General features: G+C 42.8%; 1 protein-coding gene across 1 annotated transcript in view; it reads left to right on the top strand.

Annotated features, from left to right (window-relative positions):
• The first annotated feature begins 425 nt into the window (after positions 1–425).
• dph6 (diphthamine biosynthesis 6) overlaps positions 426–17,969 on the top strand; it is a 45,774-nt gene continuing 28,230 nt past the window's right edge. The window contains exons 1-5 of the mRNA XM_029138972.3: positions 426–582; positions 925–1,016; positions 1,329–1,513; positions 12,929–13,002; positions 13,639–13,757. Coding sequence (XP_028994805.1) covers positions 560–582; positions 925–1,016; positions 1,329–1,513; positions 12,929–13,002; positions 13,639–13,757 — 493 coding nt within the window. The 5' untranslated portion in view covers positions 426–559. The remainder of the gene's footprint in view (positions 583–924; positions 1,017–1,328; positions 1,514–12,928; positions 13,003–13,638; positions 13,758–17,969) is intronic.

Below are 17,969 nucleotides of genomic sequence, written 5' to 3' on the forward strand. Positions count from 1 at the left end.
GAAGATCTTGTGATAGTCACAAATGTCTATGAGTATGCAAAGTCATCCATTTTTGAAAAGAAAATGATTAAATGATTGATTGATCATTTACAATAAAAAAAATATTGTGATGTGTCTATTAACACAATAACACACAATAGGGTTCTTTCATTTTATACCATTATTGTAAAATGTCCTATTCTGTGTAAGACTTGTTTTACCTCAGTATTTTATTATTCAGTGGTACTGATACATTTGGTAAGTTATGATGTGAGCACATCACCACTGTATGTATGCAGGTACAGCTGTGAAAGGCACCTATGTAATGTTTGAGTTCAAAATAATTTAACTGATTTATAGTGAATGAGAAACTAGGAATACATTGTTCACCATGAAAGTCAGGAGCGAATAAACTGATTTTCTATCAGGCACATTATAGGGCAACTTGTTTTAAAATGGGGTCCTTTACAACCCGGAAGCTGAGCTTTCACATGTTGTGTACATACATACCGGTTTCCTAGCACCGTTTTCACCTCCTGTCATATTTTAGCCAGTGCTTTTGCTTCAGTAAAATAAGAAGATGAAAGTCGTCGCGTTGATAAGGTAATTGTTTCTGTTTGGTTAAATTAGTCGCATTCTGTCATTTCCTAGCATGACAAATGTCATGTTTGATGTCAACCTGCACTCCTTAGAGAGGTTTATATAGCTTTCCAGAGTCAGGCAACCAAAATAAAAAACAGCTGAAGAATTTCAAGACGTTTTAACGTATTGTAATAGCGAATAGTAAGAGCTCATCAGCCGCTGGATCTAAAATAAATTCTTATTCGTCAGTGTGATTGCTGCTAAACCAACTTCCAGATAGCTACTGTACAAGCCTACTGATGTAAGTCTGCATGTGAATGATGAATGAACAGAACGTCTCCTGTTTGTCGTGCTTTGTTCCAGTGGGGGCAAAGATAGCTGCTACAACATGATGCAGTGTGTTGCTGCTGGCCACAGTCTGGTAGCTCTGGCCAACCTGCGTCCTGCTCACACAGGTGAGGAAGAATTTGCTGGGATGCTCTGCAGAGACTCAATGTCAAAGGTCAAACAAGTGCAGCAGATTTAATTAAACCAGACCAATAAACCCCCAGTGTGATCTATGAACCCCTGAGCAGTGGTGGAAGTGGAAAGGAAGAGCAAGTGTTGCTCTTTTGCTTTACAGAACCAGATTTATTCCTCCTGTCTGCCAATTAGACTTTTTTTTGTTCACCTTCAAAGTTCTATATTCTAATATAGTCTTGAGTTACTATATGTGCATATGTATGACTAAATAAACTCATGGAGTCATCTTTTTATCTGTCCCACAGATGAGTTGGACAGTTACATGTACCAGACAGTGGGCCACCAGGCCATAGAGCTGTTTGCTGAAGCTATGGACCTGCCACTGTACAGACGGACCATCCAGGGCTCTAGCTTGGATACCAGCAGAACCTATAGTGAGACAGAGGGGGATGAGGTGGAGGACTTGTACGAGCTTCTGCTTCTCGTCAAGGTATGTCTCTTCTCTTTTTATTGTCCTAGATGGATGTCATTCAGCAGAGAAGGTTCTGTCTGTTTGTGTGTGGAAGCTGGCTTCTTCTTCACCCACCATTTGTTTGCTTAGATTTCATTTTATCCCGTGAAGGTACAGAAAACGTAGTGTCAAAACAAGGCTCTTTGTGATCTCGGAGGATGAGTAGCCATCTCTGAACCACTTCCTTGGGTTTATAGAAAGGATTGCACCGTCCACTTAAAACGCTGTCTAGTTTTGACATTGAGAAAGTCCCTGTTTGACTTGAATTGGACTTTTGAGACTGATACCATATTTCCTGCTATTCCAGTGCTACACAGAAAGAAATGTTTCTACTTTATCTTGCATATCATAACTGTTTTTCTACATTGTCAATGTTTTGATTATTTTAATCTTGCTTGAAAATATAATAAATATTAATATGGCATTACATGTTTGAAACCCACTTTATATACTGCTATGCATATACTGCACTGAGAAAAAGGAGTGCACAGAGAACATATTTAATAGATTAATAAAAGATTTGACCATATATTTGGAACATTATTTTCACTCATACCATAGTATTCTCTATACTATTACATATGACACATCACATTTGCATTGTGTCACTGACCATATGCAAACGTAGTCATCATTTTGATGCCCTGTTGCCACTGACATATGCTTGTCTCCTTTTTAGTGAACAAGCTCTGAGAGCTCTACCAAAGAGCTCAGCTGGGTTCATGACACTGTCACACTGTTGAGATGTTTTACAAGTCATTCTCTATGGATTCAGAGTCACTTAGTAGCCCATCAGCACTGTCTCAAAGAGGCTTTGCCTGTCGAGCTTCATCTGGCCAGCTGTACACAAATAGTCCTTAGCACCTATTGTAAAATGGAACCAAGCTGCACAAGAGATTAAAAACCATTTAGTGCTTTTAGTCTGTCTTATTTAGTGCGTCTTGACTTCACTGTCACAGTGGAGTAAGTTTTCTTGTTTTCTTACTCTGGGAAGGTCGTGTGCTTGTTGAATGGGTTTATTAAAGTTTTATATGTGAAGTTGGAGTAAGGTGACCTTCAACAACTAGCTTCAGAGGAAAAAGTCCCTTCTTTTTTTGTATCACTTGACAGAAGATCAGATGCAAAAATTAATCACCACATTAATATTTCATCAAATACCACTTTTGCCATGACACCGGAAAAAAAAATATTCTTTTGATCCCAATTTATGTATGAGGCCTCGGTGGTCCGGAGTGGCACGGGGTGGCTGACTGACAGGTCTGAGACACCTGTGTGGGTGCGTGTGTTTATCCCACCGCAGGCATTGCCTGCCTACCTGACCGCCTGCAGCCATGAGGAAGCTACCTGGACCCGCACTTCAACAGCCTGCTGTCAGCACAAACAGGGTGTGGGATTGATCCAGTGCAACACTTTCCCCCTCTGTGGCCGCACATTACCTCTCATTGTAGCTTGCAGCATCAAAATTTTAGGGCTTCTTAAGGGATGGTAGAGAGGATTTTGTTGTAGAGATTGGAGATGGCTTGGTGTGGGCCGAATGAATCAAGCGGGGGTGGGGCTGCACGGTTCTTTCTGTGGGTCTGTGCGCAGACATCCTCTGTAGCTGTGGGCTGCTCCGGGGCGCCTGCATGTCCGCACACTGCATGAGTGGCAAGGGCCAGTCATCCCACCTCAGGGCATTTTGCACCGTCTTCCGGACTTTCTTGTCGTCTTCTGTAGACATCTTCAGCTTTACACATGCAGCTAATTTAGACAGCTTTTGTTTGTGTGTTTGCTTGCCAGTGTGCATATTTACAGTCCAATTTATGGGTTTTTTGGGTCTTGAGTATTCACATTTACGTAAACCACAGTAGGATGCAATGTACCATCCCTGCCTGTGGTCAGGACTCTAATTGCAAAGGGCCGCTAGTTTTCCTTTTCAGGACTCCGCTGGTCTGACCTCACCTGTCAGAAGGGCCACAGTTCAGGGCAGCGGGACCCCCATGGGGCCCTCACAGGCTAGCAGAACTCGCCGTCTCCCTGTTTATCCCTCTCACCACCATAAACAACAGGCTTCCTCTCGTGCTCACTGAGTGATATCTACCATAGGAATATAACTTCTCATCTCAAATTTCAAGTTGCTGCTCTGTGCTTTTTTTATCCTTTTTAACTAAAGACTAGATTTACTAACCTGTACCATTTGTTTCTTATTGTCAAAAGGAGCAATCTCATCAAAATCACTTAAGTCCCTGTATTTAAAAGTCACAAGTTTCTGTCAAATGATCTTAAATCCGCTGTTAAAAAGATAGGCTATCATCATTTTCAGTTACGTTCAGCACATGCCTTGTTTGCTATTTATATTTCTGAATTTATCTTCCAATAAAGTTTGTGGTGGTGTTGATTAGTGGAAGAAATAATTGAGGGGGGAGAATGAGAGGGAAAAAACAGTTCCTTTGATAATGAGCCGTTAAATCACCGTTACTGGAAAAGAACAGTTTTAGCATAAAAAAAGTGTTGTGTTTGGAAGGTGTGATGTTTTGAAAGATTCTTTCTAGCAGTTTGAATTAATTAGAAGTTACAAGATTATATTTGGCAAATGACACTTGAGCATAGATGAAAGATTTTTTTTTCCTCAGATCCCGAGTTGATGAGTTTTAAGTGGATGTACTTCCCTCCTCTTCCTCGACAGACTCGTAGCATGAGCCAACAGTGCCATCTATGGATCACTCCCAGAAGCTGCTTCCTTGGAGAATGTTTGGAGCTATTCAGCAGATTCAAAGGAAGAGATCATATTCTACAGAACTATTGTTAATAGAGGGAAAAAAACTAATTATAATAGAACAAAATGACCCCCCTCCCTCCCCTGGCAGTGGTGATAATAGCAGAATGACAATGTGGCCCTATCCTAGGCCTCTCTGCTCTCATCACCGGCTGTATATGACCGTATGGCTTTGAAGTGTGTAACCTGATAGAAGAATCCCGTCCTGCTAGCTGCTGATCTTTGAACCTGCACTTTGAGGGGGAGAAAATGCAGTTTTGTGAGCAGTGAGGAGCTGAGGGAGCATTTCTGCATGTTCGTAAGTGCAAGGTTTTAAGTGCAGGATTAGTGTCCACACGTTGAAAAGGTTGATTTCTAGCAATTCACTTTCCTGCACAGTAGATAAATATGCTCCATTTTCAAACTTCGGTGAAAACTGTAGGTTTGTGTCAATACTTCGTGTGGGGTTGGTCTGCTCTATTCTGTTGTGATCCGCTCTGATGTGTGATACAGATCAGCAGTGTCAGTCACCCCTGGCTGTAATGCCAGTCCCCCTTAAGGCCTGCAAAACCCCTCATATTAGTCATATCACATCCCTCAAGTCCTTTATCCTTCTCGCTGTGCTCTGTGACCCGACACAGTGGCTCTTTATTCCCCGTGACCCTGCCTGCGTGTGCATGTGCGTGCACACGCGTGTGTTCAAGGTCAGGTCAAACCGGGCCTGTTACATGATAACAGGTCAGTCTCTGTTCTCCTTCCACACCTCGTTTCTCTTCTTTCAACACTGTATCTATTGTAGGATAAAGTGCTTTGCCTGCTCTCAGCCATGTCCTCCTCTCTCTGCAGACTAATTGATGTTGCACAGAGGTAGATGGTATTAATTATTAGTCATTTCAGTTTGTACAAGACCGTTCTATTTTCCAAATGGTTTTGAGCTGATATTGCATGAGTGTCGGTGAGTTTTGGATTCATGCACCGCTTCAGTCACTTGATGTAGTAATAGATACTACATAAAAAGATAGCGACTCGGTTGCAGCTTTTCTGCAACCTTTGAGCTGATGAATAAAGACAAAGACATTTAAACTCATTAGAGTGATGAAGAACAATAGATGATATCTATGCACATGTTCCTTTCTGCCAGCTCTAATTAGCAGCAGTGTGACATCTCTGTCATACTGAGACCCAGCTTTGAGAACGATGGAAATGTTACTTTCAAATCTAATTACTTATCCAGTAATGCTTTCGACTTTTCAGTTTTTTGAGTTCTTTTATTTTTTTTGATGGGTCCGTTAACACCCAACTTTTTTCCTCATTTCTCTCTCTTTTTTTTAATCAACTCAATATTTTTTCTGGAGTTGTCTGGGAAAATTCTTAGAGATGCACACTGGGACCTTTGTCCTCTATAGATGAAACAGTCGCTTCCGCTGTTGTTTGTTAAAACACCTGTTTTTAGTGAGATAATCTTTCTTAAATGTACACACACAGTCTTTCCCCTACTCCCGGTCTCTCCTGACCTTTTTTACACCCACACTTCCCCTCATCCTCACTCTCTACCACTACTCCATTATCGACATTTGCAGACAAGTGTGGGGTCTCCAGAGATCTCAGAGGCCGTCTGTCCACGAGTCCAAACATTCTTTTTAATTTTTCCCCCTTCCTCGCTCCTTCTAGCATCTTTGTCTCTGTTGTATTGTCGTCGCACTTTCATCCAGATCCTTCAGAAGCGAGTGCCCTGATAGAGGTGTATCCTGCTGTGAGAAAAGGAGGAACAGGGACTGAGGGTTGAGGAGGAAAGAGTGGAGGAGGAGGGGGACAGGCTTGCTGACTAGAAGGCAGGCAGGGGAATCTCCAGTTGAATCAGGAGCTCTGTAGTATTGATTAGGTAGCTAAGGTGTTGTGAGACAAGTCGTTGATGATGGGTGTGAGCTATGAAGGGGGAGGTGGGGCTGACAAAATCAAACACCCAGCCCGTTTCTGATTACCGGCATGGTGCCGCATTAGACGTACATCGGGGGCTCAACAGGCAAATGGATTTCTTTAAAAAGCTGCTTAATACATAAATCATGACCTCTGGGGTCACAGCGAGGGTTTAGGAGATCAGATCAATAACAAAGCTGATGCAAGCTTGTTGAAGCATGTTTGTGGTGCACCTCTGGAAGTAGTATTCACCAGCAGTCTAAAACCAAACGGCGATCGCTTTGTAGGGGTGTTTTTGTATTTTCCGCACAGGTTCACAGCACTTTCCTTGCATTTGCAGTGTACTCAGTGTACGGCCAATGAGAGTGTTTAAGCATGGGCCTGTGTAGATTTCCTCCAACAGCTGTCTCTCGCTGTTCCTTCCATGTGATAGCCATTGTTATCTTTTCCTTTGGTTTGAGACTGCTTGTATTTATGTTGGTCGCCACAGTGGCAGCGGGGCTGAGATTGCAGGCTTGTTTTGCACATGAGGAAGGATAGCATTAGTGCTGAGATAATGGCGCTATGTATTGTTCGCTGGCCGTGTGGAAGTGGTAGGACAGGATCTATTAGATGCAGGCCCATTTCCCTCCAACTGACGCTCACATTCCCTCCAAACATTAGATAAAGAGCCCAGCCTCAAGCCTTTGTAATTTGTTTGTATTTTTCTGCTTAATGTACTTTGCTCAATCTTGTTTAGCGATGATGGAAGTTGATAGCCTTATCTCGCCTCGCCAAGGGCATGAGCCTCCAACGCTGCTAGGTTGAACATCGTTCCGATGAAGAACGTGTGTTTATGGTCTTCTCATTTTATTGTGATGCTGAATGAATTGTAGACGCGTCCAGAGGTTATTTGGATTTGACTGATTAGCTAATATTGTGTTGTATATTAAACACTGATGTAAATAAACCATTATTATAGAGTATTACTAAAATATTTCTCTTTGTTTGATGGTTTATATTAAAACCGAGGAGGAATCTATGGTCATTTGCTCCTAGTTGATCAAATTTAATTTGGTTTCCCATTTTGTCTGTTTGGGTTTTGTCATTTCTTTGAAATCCATCAGAGATCAGTTGTTTTGTTTTCATTGGCACCCTTGATTAAAAACATTATTCTCTTTTGTAAATCATTCCAAGTTAAAAGTGATGTGTTACCCTAAGCCCTAGTTGTTTTTTTAATCTTCAGCCATTTAAAGGTTTAAAGGACAATCCAGCCAAAGGTTGAGTTTGTAACACAACCTTTACACTCAACGTAAAACAGTTAGTCAGACTGAATGCTGTCTGTCTCCGAACTGACAGCTGAGGAATAGGATCCAGTCTTTGAACTCCTACTATTCATCTGCTCCAAAATTAAGAGGGCTTTTATGTTTTGTTTTGTGAACCAATCCCCTCAAGAAATATTTGTGGCAGGCCCCATCGCCTCCTGCAGCTAGAGTCATAACCAGGCATAGAAAAACACTGTCTGGAGTCTGGCGAGTGGGTTAAACCAGTATAACTGCTATATTTTCCTTTAGTCTCTCTCAGGGGAAGCAAGGGGGTGGAGTAAGGGGGTCCACTCTGTCTGTTGGAGCTATGGAGGCTAGAGGGCGGGAGAGCCAAGATGCCAAGAGCTCGGAACATGACCTCACCAGAAAAACATTTATATTTTCAAGTGTGTGCGTTTGGAGGCCAGTGCATATCTACATACCCGTCAACGCATCTGCGCCCGTTCACCCTATGGACGAGTTGTTTGTTACAAACTCTGTGGCTCTTTCTTTGTTTCCTGTCTTAGATTCTCACACTTAATCCTCAGGTAAGTGGGAATGTCGCAGTAACAAAGCCTGGATTATGGCTTTTGGTTACGCCCCACAGAAAACAGTTGCTGAAGACTATTTATTGGAACGCAGTGGATAACTGAAACGCTTTGAAGGTGTTTGAAGACGTTAAATAGTTTTATGCCATCTAAAAGTCCTACAGTACAGAAGATCTTGGAGACAGAATGAGAGTTAGTTTGATGCAGAAACAACCATTAAAATGTTGCCCTTTTTATGGGCCGGTAATAACTAATCCTGTTTGCTTAAACTGCAAGCGTTCATGAACACAGGGCACGTCGATGAACGGCCTTATGTCTCCCTGCTGCTAGCAACTTCTACTTTCCATGCATGTTGATATGGAAAGCCCGCTTGTCCTTGGCCTGCTGAAACCAAGGCTTTGTGCTTCGGCCAAGGCCTTCTCTCTCCCTCCCTGCCTGATGGACTGGCTGGGCCTGTGTTTACATAACCACAAATATATATGTCTCTAGAAGAGGAAACACGTGAAACGTTAATCTCACTACGTTTTAAACCTGATGAATTTCTACATTTTCCAGCTGTGCAGCGTGACATATTTATGCTCAGGGTCTATCGCTGAGAACAGCTCGGTCATTGTAAATGAATCACTATCGAGAACTAAGAGCTGTGTTTGTGTGTGTGTGTGTGTGTGTGTGTTCATATAAACTTCAAGCTGGGACACTTTACAACCATGAAAAGCTGCAGTACTACCTTCTTGTATAAAACATGCAGCTTCTTTCTCATCCTTCTCCAAACTTAAATCACTGTATAGCCTCACCATTTTGTGAGTATTGAGTGTCACTCACTGATTGGTCTGGTCACACCTGCATCACAGCCTGAGTGGAAGGTTAATGCTATTCTGCCTCTTTTCTCCCCTTCTTGACCTGCACCATCTTGGGACCTGGTCGGGGCGTTTAGGTTTATGAGCAGCGGGCTTTGTGAGAAGTTTGTTTTTCTTATTCCAGCACTCTGTATGGCTGAAGACAGACACGTGGTGAGTCATCTCATCAGCCCATCCACAAACACAAAGCAAGAGCCTGTCTCTCAACAGCTGCTTCAAACAGACAGCCGTACCAGTTTACCAAAGGGAATGTCTCTGAAAGCCTTTTAGAACAGGGTTTTGGCCAATGTTTGTTTTACAAAGACCTCTGCTAAGCCTGCGTGTCCATTTGTTGCTTTATTTTGATGGATTAGACATTGTAATTCAGTAGGTAATCTTGCAAGCTCTGGGGGTAACTTGTAACAATTTATTCAACTACATTCTTTGCTGTACCTTGTGCGGACGTCAGTGTCTTGTCACCTTTACCAAATCTGGGAGTCACCTTGGAGCGTAACTGTCTATATAGAATGATAATGAGGACGAAGATTCAAAACAAATCAGTAATGTCTCGTCGTACTGAGCTCATATCCAACTTCCTGTCAGTGTGGCATGCATGTCTGAGTTGTCAACCCAACATGCCCTGGGACTATGTCTGCATTATATTAAACACAATCTCTTGACCCCTGCTGGCCCTGTTCTCTGTACCACATTTACTTGAGATCATACAACAAGGTCCAACCCCTCCCTCCTCCTGTTCCCACCGTGTAGAGGAACAGGGGAGAACAATTCCATTACATTACAACAGGCACAGAGCTGATCTAATGGAGAGAACATTAAAACCATGTCGCATCAAGTCACTTACTTGATGGATCCTGGAAGAGAGGGATGATGAGGAGAAGGAGTGTTGGCGAGAAGGGGGTGGAATAGGAGGCCGTGGGGTTAGAAGTACTGTCTATGTGACGCTGGGAAGTAAATGATGGTACCTCATTGCCCTTGAGCAAACTGTCATTCAAACCACTTTAATTAATTTCTCTACCTGCCTGCCAGTGTACTACACAGAGAAGGCTGTAATACAATACAAAGTACATGTCAACAACTTTGGACTCCATTTAAAAAGAGGATTTTCTAATGGAAATATGTGACCTTGTGTCTGAAATAATTTCGATCTGCCAGCTCTGGCTGCCTAGTTGTCAGAACAGACTTGAGCAGGCATTTTAGAAACCCACCATTTTGCAAAATGGAGCTCTGTATTGTTAGGGTGTATAATTAAGATCTCATTGTGACAGCCATTGGGAGAGAGCTAATGAGGGTTCTGATGTATTCCATATAAATATGAATATTGGATTTTGAATATTTTATGGCTTTCTAATTGCTTTGGTTCCCGTTAATGACTTTGACTGAAAATCGCCCAGACTGAATGTGTGGCCTGTGTATGTACCTTTTAAAACTGCAAGCTGATAAAATAGTTAGACTCTCAATCTGATTTCTTTGCTTCATGATTGTCAAATGCTGAAGATGCATATCTTGACTAAGGCATGTCTGTAACCGTGAATGCATTCGAACCACTGTTTTACTCCCTTCCTAAGAAGAATGTGTATATAATTACAAAGTATATCACACACGGTACCTTGATATAGAATTTAATGGCCGTATCGTTTCTTTGTGGAGCGTGTCTGCTGGCCTTAATCTCCCACACAGCTGACATCTTAATAACTCAGCCCTCTCCATCCATTTCCACTGGAGACATCCGGATGTGGGGGAAGGATTAGTTTAATGAATATGACAATTAGTAACAGAAGTTAATGACTGCATGGGGCTAAGTACCCTGATGGACATGGCTTGAGGGGACTGAGGGCTTCCATTGCTGTGGGCCATAGATCCTCATTAATAGCTTTTCTGTCTGGCAGCGAGGGCCGGGTAAGCCAGGCCAGGCCTTTGTTTAGTCTGCCTCTGTCAGGCCTGCTAGGGAGCTGCACTGTTGCACAACGCCACATGATGATTAGTCCCACTCTAGGCATGAGTTAATGCAGGCCTTGGGTCCTGGAGCAGGTGATGCTTCCTTTAGTGAACTAGGGCAATTAAGTTAATAAAGGAAAAGTAAATGGGAATCAGGGCGGGGGATAAAGAAATGTGTGACACAGGAGTTCTGACCATTGCTTTGATTTGTTAAGTTAGTTCTCACCTCTAACGCAGTCAAAACATTGGTTAGATGTTTTGACCCAGAAAGGTGCTAATTCTGCTGTTTACTATTGAGGTGCCCTGTGGACACAGCAGTGTTATTATATTACATTTTTCTAATATTTTGGCCACTGTGTTTAAAATGAAAGGCCAGTGTTAGGTCCAACCTATAACACAAAGCTGTTTGCCAGACCTTCTAGTAGCTGGGGTATGTTACAAGTGGCCAATATGTCAGGGCGTTTATACAGCCTTTTAATTGGTTTAACCTCCGAGACACAAGTAGCTACAACAGACAAAGGGACAGAAATGCACAGAAAGACAAGGATCTCCTTCACGGTTATTCTAATGCCCTCTTCTACTGTCAGCCTAAGTCGGGTCCACCAGAAGTCAAGGGACCAAATTGGTGTTGATGTAGCGCCCTCGTTCAGCGCTCTCGTGCCGCTTGCTCGTCCTCTTTCTCTCTGTCTCTCCTTATCCCACTTTTTACCTTCTAATTTGCCTCTTTAGGAGGTGACAGTTGTATTTAGGGAAAAGGTTATCATTGTATTAGAATAGAGTGCTGGCCCCGAGGCTTACCTAGAATTACATGACACTGCCTGCAGCCCCCTGTGCTCTGTGCTGGGCTGAAATGTTATCAGTCTGACTTAATTACTGTCACGGCGCGGTGGAATTGACTGTAATGTATATTCCATTCTTGAACACATTGAAGAGATATTTAAACTTAAGTGCTGGATCCCAAGTTCTAAACACTGGTGTTCAGTGTTGTTCTTCAGGTCAGTGAGAGTTAAATTCTCGTCTGTTTGTGTTTAGCTTCACCATTATGCCTCACATCCTCAGCGGTGCTGCAAAACCACACACGTGCACACGCTCACAGCCGTGCACACGCGAGGAGCATCCTCTATCTGATTAGCTGGCACGTTTACGTGGTTCTCAGCCTCTGTGTGTGTGTGTGTGTGTGTGTGTGTGTGTGTGTGTGTGTGTGTGTGTGTGTGTGTGTGTGTGTGTGTGTGTGTGTGTGTGTGTGTGTGTGTGTGTGTGTGTGTGTGTGTGTGTGTGGCACATTGCATCGCAGCTTAGCGTCAAGCCCCAGGCAGGGCATGGATTTCATTTAGGAAAGTATCAAAGGTTTACACGCTGTTCGCTTTAATCAGCATGTTTATCAGGCAGAGAAAAATTGCAGGAAGAGACCACAGGGAGAAGGAGGGGTGGGGGGGTTATCTTAAGGACCAGTAGCCAGGGAAATTGATAATGGCTACAAGGTAATTTACTGGAGACTTGTGCATCCCTCCACTGCTTCTACCCCTGCCTCTCATTCTAATTACAGCCCATGTAATGTTCTAATGAATCTGCAGGTGTGTGTCTGCGGGGGGAGGGCCATGGATGTCAGGGTATAGACCGTACTGTATGTGTGCGAGTGTGCAACTCGAGCTTTGTGAATTTTTGGTCCTCTGTCGATTTGAAGGCATCTCAGGGTGTGACGGTATCGCTAGATCCCGTACTGTACAAATTTGAGAATGATGCAAAGAAATACTGTAGCAGCAGTATCGGACACACACACCGCAGTGGTTCTGCAGATACGTGGTTCCATCTTCCACTCAGGCGTGGGGTGGATGGAACGCTCCTGTTCTCGCTGAGCTGCTGATAAGACCCAGGAGCCTTCCAGGAATTAGTGGCCCTGGTGCCGTGTGTGTAGCTCCGGGGGATGTGGGCCACACCAAAATGTTCTTTCTCCGTTTCAGGCTGTGTGTGTGTGTGTGTGTTTATGCTTGTTTGTGAGCTTTTGTTCCGATAACACGTTGGCCCCATGGGACAGTGACATTATATGGCTGCTGCAAACAACTGTACAAAAGTCAACACGTCTTTGCGGTTGAGCTTCCTCCACTTTATCCTCTCCACAGGAAAGGGAGGGCGTCGAAGGAGTGTCTGTAGGAGCCATTCTCTCCGATTACCAGAGGGTCCGGGTGGAAAACGTGTAAGTTCAACACACACTTGTGATGCTGAGCTCACTTTATAGCAGGAGTGTTCACATTTAGGCCTTTTGAACTTGAGTGACGCACATTTGCGGTCTAAAAGAGTACATCCTTTGTGGCCTTTAGCTCTGTGTGCTGGGCTTTGTTTCAACACATACAAACACTTAGAGCGAGCCGGACTTTGTTGATTCCGTTTTATTTAGTCTATCATTGATTTTATTGTGTGACTCTATTTTTGCTGAGCACTGCTGAGAACTGCAACAATGATTATGTTCATATAAATCTTGTTTTGTCTTTTAATTTTCTGGACACAGACACTAATTAAGTCCTGCTGTCAATTGGTACTTTTACCTCATACACATTACACACATGCGTAAACTAAGGCATTTCATTGGCCGTAGACATTTGGGTGCAAGTATTTTGACTCCAGTTACTCTTACCTGTGTAATTCATATGAATTTATACAACAGACCACAGTTGCATGAATAAACCCAGTAGCAGTGCAGGCAGGTGAGGGCTTGTGTGCTGGGGCTGTTCGGATGGCAGCGTTCCTGCACGTTAACAAGGGGTCCAATCATTTTGTCTGGAACTATTCAATATTAACTCTTTGCTCTGCTTCTTGTGTCTTTAACCTGCAGGTGTCTGCGGCTAGGCTTGCAGCCCCTGGCTTACCTGTGGCGCAGAGACCAAGAGTCTCTGCTCTCTGAGATGATATCATCTGGCCTCCGCGCTATCGTTATCAAAGTTGCCGCCTTCGGTGAGTTTGCGTCTCAGGTAGCTGAGCATTCTCAACTTTTGCTCCTCTGTTGCTGTCTTTGAACGCACCATGTTAGTTGAATCTTGTTTGGCACAGGGATCGAAGGAACAGAATTTCGATAAGTGAGGGGTAGAAGCAGGCGAATGGGAGGCGCAACCAGAGGAGGAAAAAAAAAACGGAGACAGGCAGAGTAATGCCCTAATCATTAATCTGTGGCTTAGCAGCAGTGTTGAGACTTGTGCCAGCGGCGAAGGTATTGAAGCAGAGAACAATATGAAAAGATAAGACGCGCAGAGGGAGGAGGTGTGATGGAAGTGTGCAGTGGTATTGGATGGGAGGGAGGTGGGAGCCTTGGCGGTTGAGAAATAATCCGAGGTGATTGCCCCACACATTAATGCAACCTGTCAATAAGCGACACATGTCCCCATTGTGTGTGGGAAACACCGCGTTCTGCATAGCTCAGAGTACATGGTCCGCGAAGCCAAGATTAAAATCTGGTATCGCTCATTTACGTTCTGCAACCGCTTCAGCACTGAGAGAAGAGGTTAATGTGGTGTCACGAGCTCTCTACCTGCCTGTTTTGGAGCCTGAGGACAGAAAGATCAGATTACTAAATAACAGGAGACACTAAGAAAAAGTTTTTTTTCCCCCACACTTTACTTTTGAACATGATGTTAGGCTCCCAGTCTGCATGTAGTTGACAGTGCAGCCCGATCTCCTTTGACGCTGCCAGAGATAGATGATAATTATGGCTACAAATGGTTCTTTTTACTCTCAAGCTACTCACAGCAATAGATCATTAAGGAGACACTGTTTATGTGCCGTTAAGTGCTTGTTGTCACCTTTGCTAGCAATCTGTCTTAAAGGGGTCCATGGCTGACTGATGACCCACAGAGCTGAGCAGCACATTCAGGATATTCTGCATATCTTTCAACACTGTTCAAATAACCTCTCATCCAATGCACTTGTCATCCCATTTATCTTTGGTACTTTATTTGCTGGAGCCATTTCTCATTTTTAATGGCATAATGATTGAGGACTTTTTGCTAATAAATTATGAGTTCTCAGGTTCCTGTCAGAAAAGAGATGATGTCAGAATTCATGTTTTCCAGATTATTGTTTACGCATTTTTTTATTTACACTTTAACCTGGATGGAAGCTTTGAATTGATAGGTCATAGTGCCAAATCATCCATCTGACAATATTTACTGGAGAAAAAACAAATCCTTGAAGGCCTCACTCACCCCAGAAACCGAACCTCTGCCAAGATCTCTACTCTAAACACAACTTCGTCTAAAAGCAAATTCTCAACATTTTTTCCAAGATTATAATTAGAGAGGAAAATCACCTTGGGTGCAGCTGAATGTGTATCTTGGCCTCCCACTGTAGGTGTTTGTGTGAGTGTGTGTGCGTGTGTGTTTTGGCTACGTGAAGAGAAAAGATCTTATCGGCCCTGACTCCTCACCTGTCCTGAGGCACTAGTAATTAGAAAGGAGAGAGTTGAATAGTGGTGTAAGCGCCCAGGGCATTTTAGGCAGCATATAATTGCAGCTTTGGTGGGAGCAGGTCTGAGCAGTGAGGTGTGCAGTTTAGAGCAGATTGGGTGACAGAGGGCCGTACCTGGTGGCCTTTGGTGTTTGTGTGCATTTGTGTGCGAGCAAGAGAAAGAGATTTGAGGGATTTACTTGTGAAGACCTCACTAGACAGGCTATAAGTCTGTCGGCCAAAGTAGGTTGTGATATTCTGCGGTAGTATTGTGTGGTTACGATGTGGTCTGAATAGGGTGGGAAGTTATTCAAGATTAATATTTCTTCATTAGGTACTCAGGAAGACAGGTGGAAATTAGTGGTGAATGGATCAAGAAAAAAAATCTTTCTCAAGGGAGGATATATTCCTTCATGGCAAATCCCTCTAGTGAAAAGACAGCTGTCCAAATTCAGGATGATCCTTTAAGTGAATTCGCTGGAAGTGTTCATTTGCGTGCCGATGGCAGCCTAAAACCACAAAAGAGAAAAAGAAGATTTTAGTCTTTGAAGATACCAAATTGCATAGTGAAGAAAGTTCAGCCATCGGAGGCTAAGCCTATGAATGTCAGAAAATACTTCCAATTAGCAAAAATGGATTTCCCTCCAAGGGAAATGCACGTCTCTGTTGGTGGACTATCTCTTTGTAATAAAATATCTCTTAGGCTAACCATGGTAATTGGCATTTCCAAAAGCGACTATTAAATATTCATGTAATTAGTTAATTGATTGATTAGTGCAGGTGTGTACGAGAGCACAGGTTCAGTCGTTAATTGGTCCTCAGCTCCAGAGATAATTGGCATGTGTGAAATCAAGGTCTAGCAGCCAGGAAACCTTTTATCACTGCGTGATCCTTTGCTCTTCCCACGATCGTAGCCTTTGTGCTTGGTAGAGGGGAATTTATGTCACAAATTTGCTTTCACTGATCACCTCATCCAATTAAAGGCAATGATAATTTAATATATACTTAAAGGACAATTAATGTTTAAAGACATTATAGAAAATTTACTGAACATGGTGGGAATGGGCAATTTAAGTAGCACATTTTCTTTCCGGTATTTAAAGAAACTTTAATCCAAAATACACTGTCTTTTTTTTTTTTCTTCAGCTTCCTCCACTGAGCTGAGGAATGTTTGAGCTACGCCAAGGCTAAGCCAAGTCTTATGATAGATGGGAAGCTGGATAAATAAAGAGTAATACACTGTGCATTAGTGCTTGTCATCCAATCCAGAATGACACGGTACCTGTGGCATGCACACAGGGCAGTCAAGTCCTGTACCAGTCCTTGTCACAGCGCAGCTCAGCACCATCAGCCAGGAATATTGCACTGATATGCTGCAGATATGACAGATGATTATGAGAAACAACACCAGGCACAAAGCTGGAGCGCGATGGCCAAGACTGAAACACTGTCTGACACTGTATTAACTGACCAGGTGCAATTTGCTCGTGAAATTAATTGTGCTGTCATCGAAGTCAGGCCAATCATCATCACTGTCATTTCACTGGGCAAACTCAAATTATCTGTGGTTGACGTTGTCTCTACCACAATAAAAGCAAAACGTTCTGACACTTTTAATGATACTTATAGTGTTTGTCATTTTAGTTCAATGTAAATATTATAATAAATGTTCTCTCCTAGTACTATTAGTCTCCTTTCTTGCCAGTATTAACTGATGTTAATGAACTGTTGAATTCTCTAAAGGCCAAGTTTATTTATTAATTCACACAGTTAGTTTTCCTGCTTCCTACTACGCTCCATGTCCCATTTTGATTTGTTACAGTACGTTAAAAAAAAAATCATTTCGATGTAATTGTGCAATTCTTGCTGCCTATTATTTTGTTCACAGTGAATTTCAGATAAGAGCCAGACAAATTTCAGCCTTAATCTTATTGTGCCTTCTCTCATTCTCTCTTCCTTTCTGCTCTGTATTTCTTTCTCTTACTTGTGAAGATTAGTTGATGGCGTACAGCTATTGTTTTGGTGGGGGTCTTCGATGGCCTTGTTTAAAGGCTCCACCTTCTGAGGAGGAGATGCTTATTTCATCCATTTAAAGGCTAAAATGTTACACATCATGAATCCAATTTTCTCTGCCTTTTCTCTCTGAAGGCAGGGATTAAAGGCGAGCTGTCAGCTGGCACGCCAGATCTTAAGACAACCCAGGGATGTCTGCGATTCTGCGCTCAACTCAGCTCAGACAGTATCTACGATCTCCTGGCTTTTAATTTAGCTTTAGGTTCAGTAAGCAAAATCGCAGGTAGTTTCAATTAAATGAGCAACTTAGTGCCGTGGGTTTACATAAATCAAGCTCATAAAGGCAGGGAAAAGTCGATCATGATTGTGAAGAGGGATTAGTAGGAAATATTTAACTTCAGTAACAGCAGAAGTAAGAGCTGAGTTTGCGAGAATTGGTTTTAAAAGGTTTTACAAAACAAACTGGAATGTCTAAATAGCTCCTGGTTTCCTGGTAAAGTTTTTATTCCTCACTAATTTCAACCCTCTAAATGCCAACAAGGTTTTTCAGAAAATGCTCCCCCTCATTACTGAACTCGGTGGTTTTAAAGTTCACTGAATTTAATTGGAGTTTTATAGGATAATACAGAGTAAAAGGGGCCTTTTAAAGGAGAACTATTCCTCTCGGTCTCTCTTAGGGAAGCTCCTCTCTCCAAAGTGCGGTCTTACTGTCTC

The sequence above is a fragment of the Betta splendens genome, chromosome 22, assembly GCF_900634795.4.
Source record: "Betta splendens chromosome 22, fBetSpl5.4, whole genome shotgun sequence".
NCBI lineage: Eukaryota > Metazoa > Chordata > Actinopteri > Anabantiformes > Osphronemidae > Betta > Betta splendens.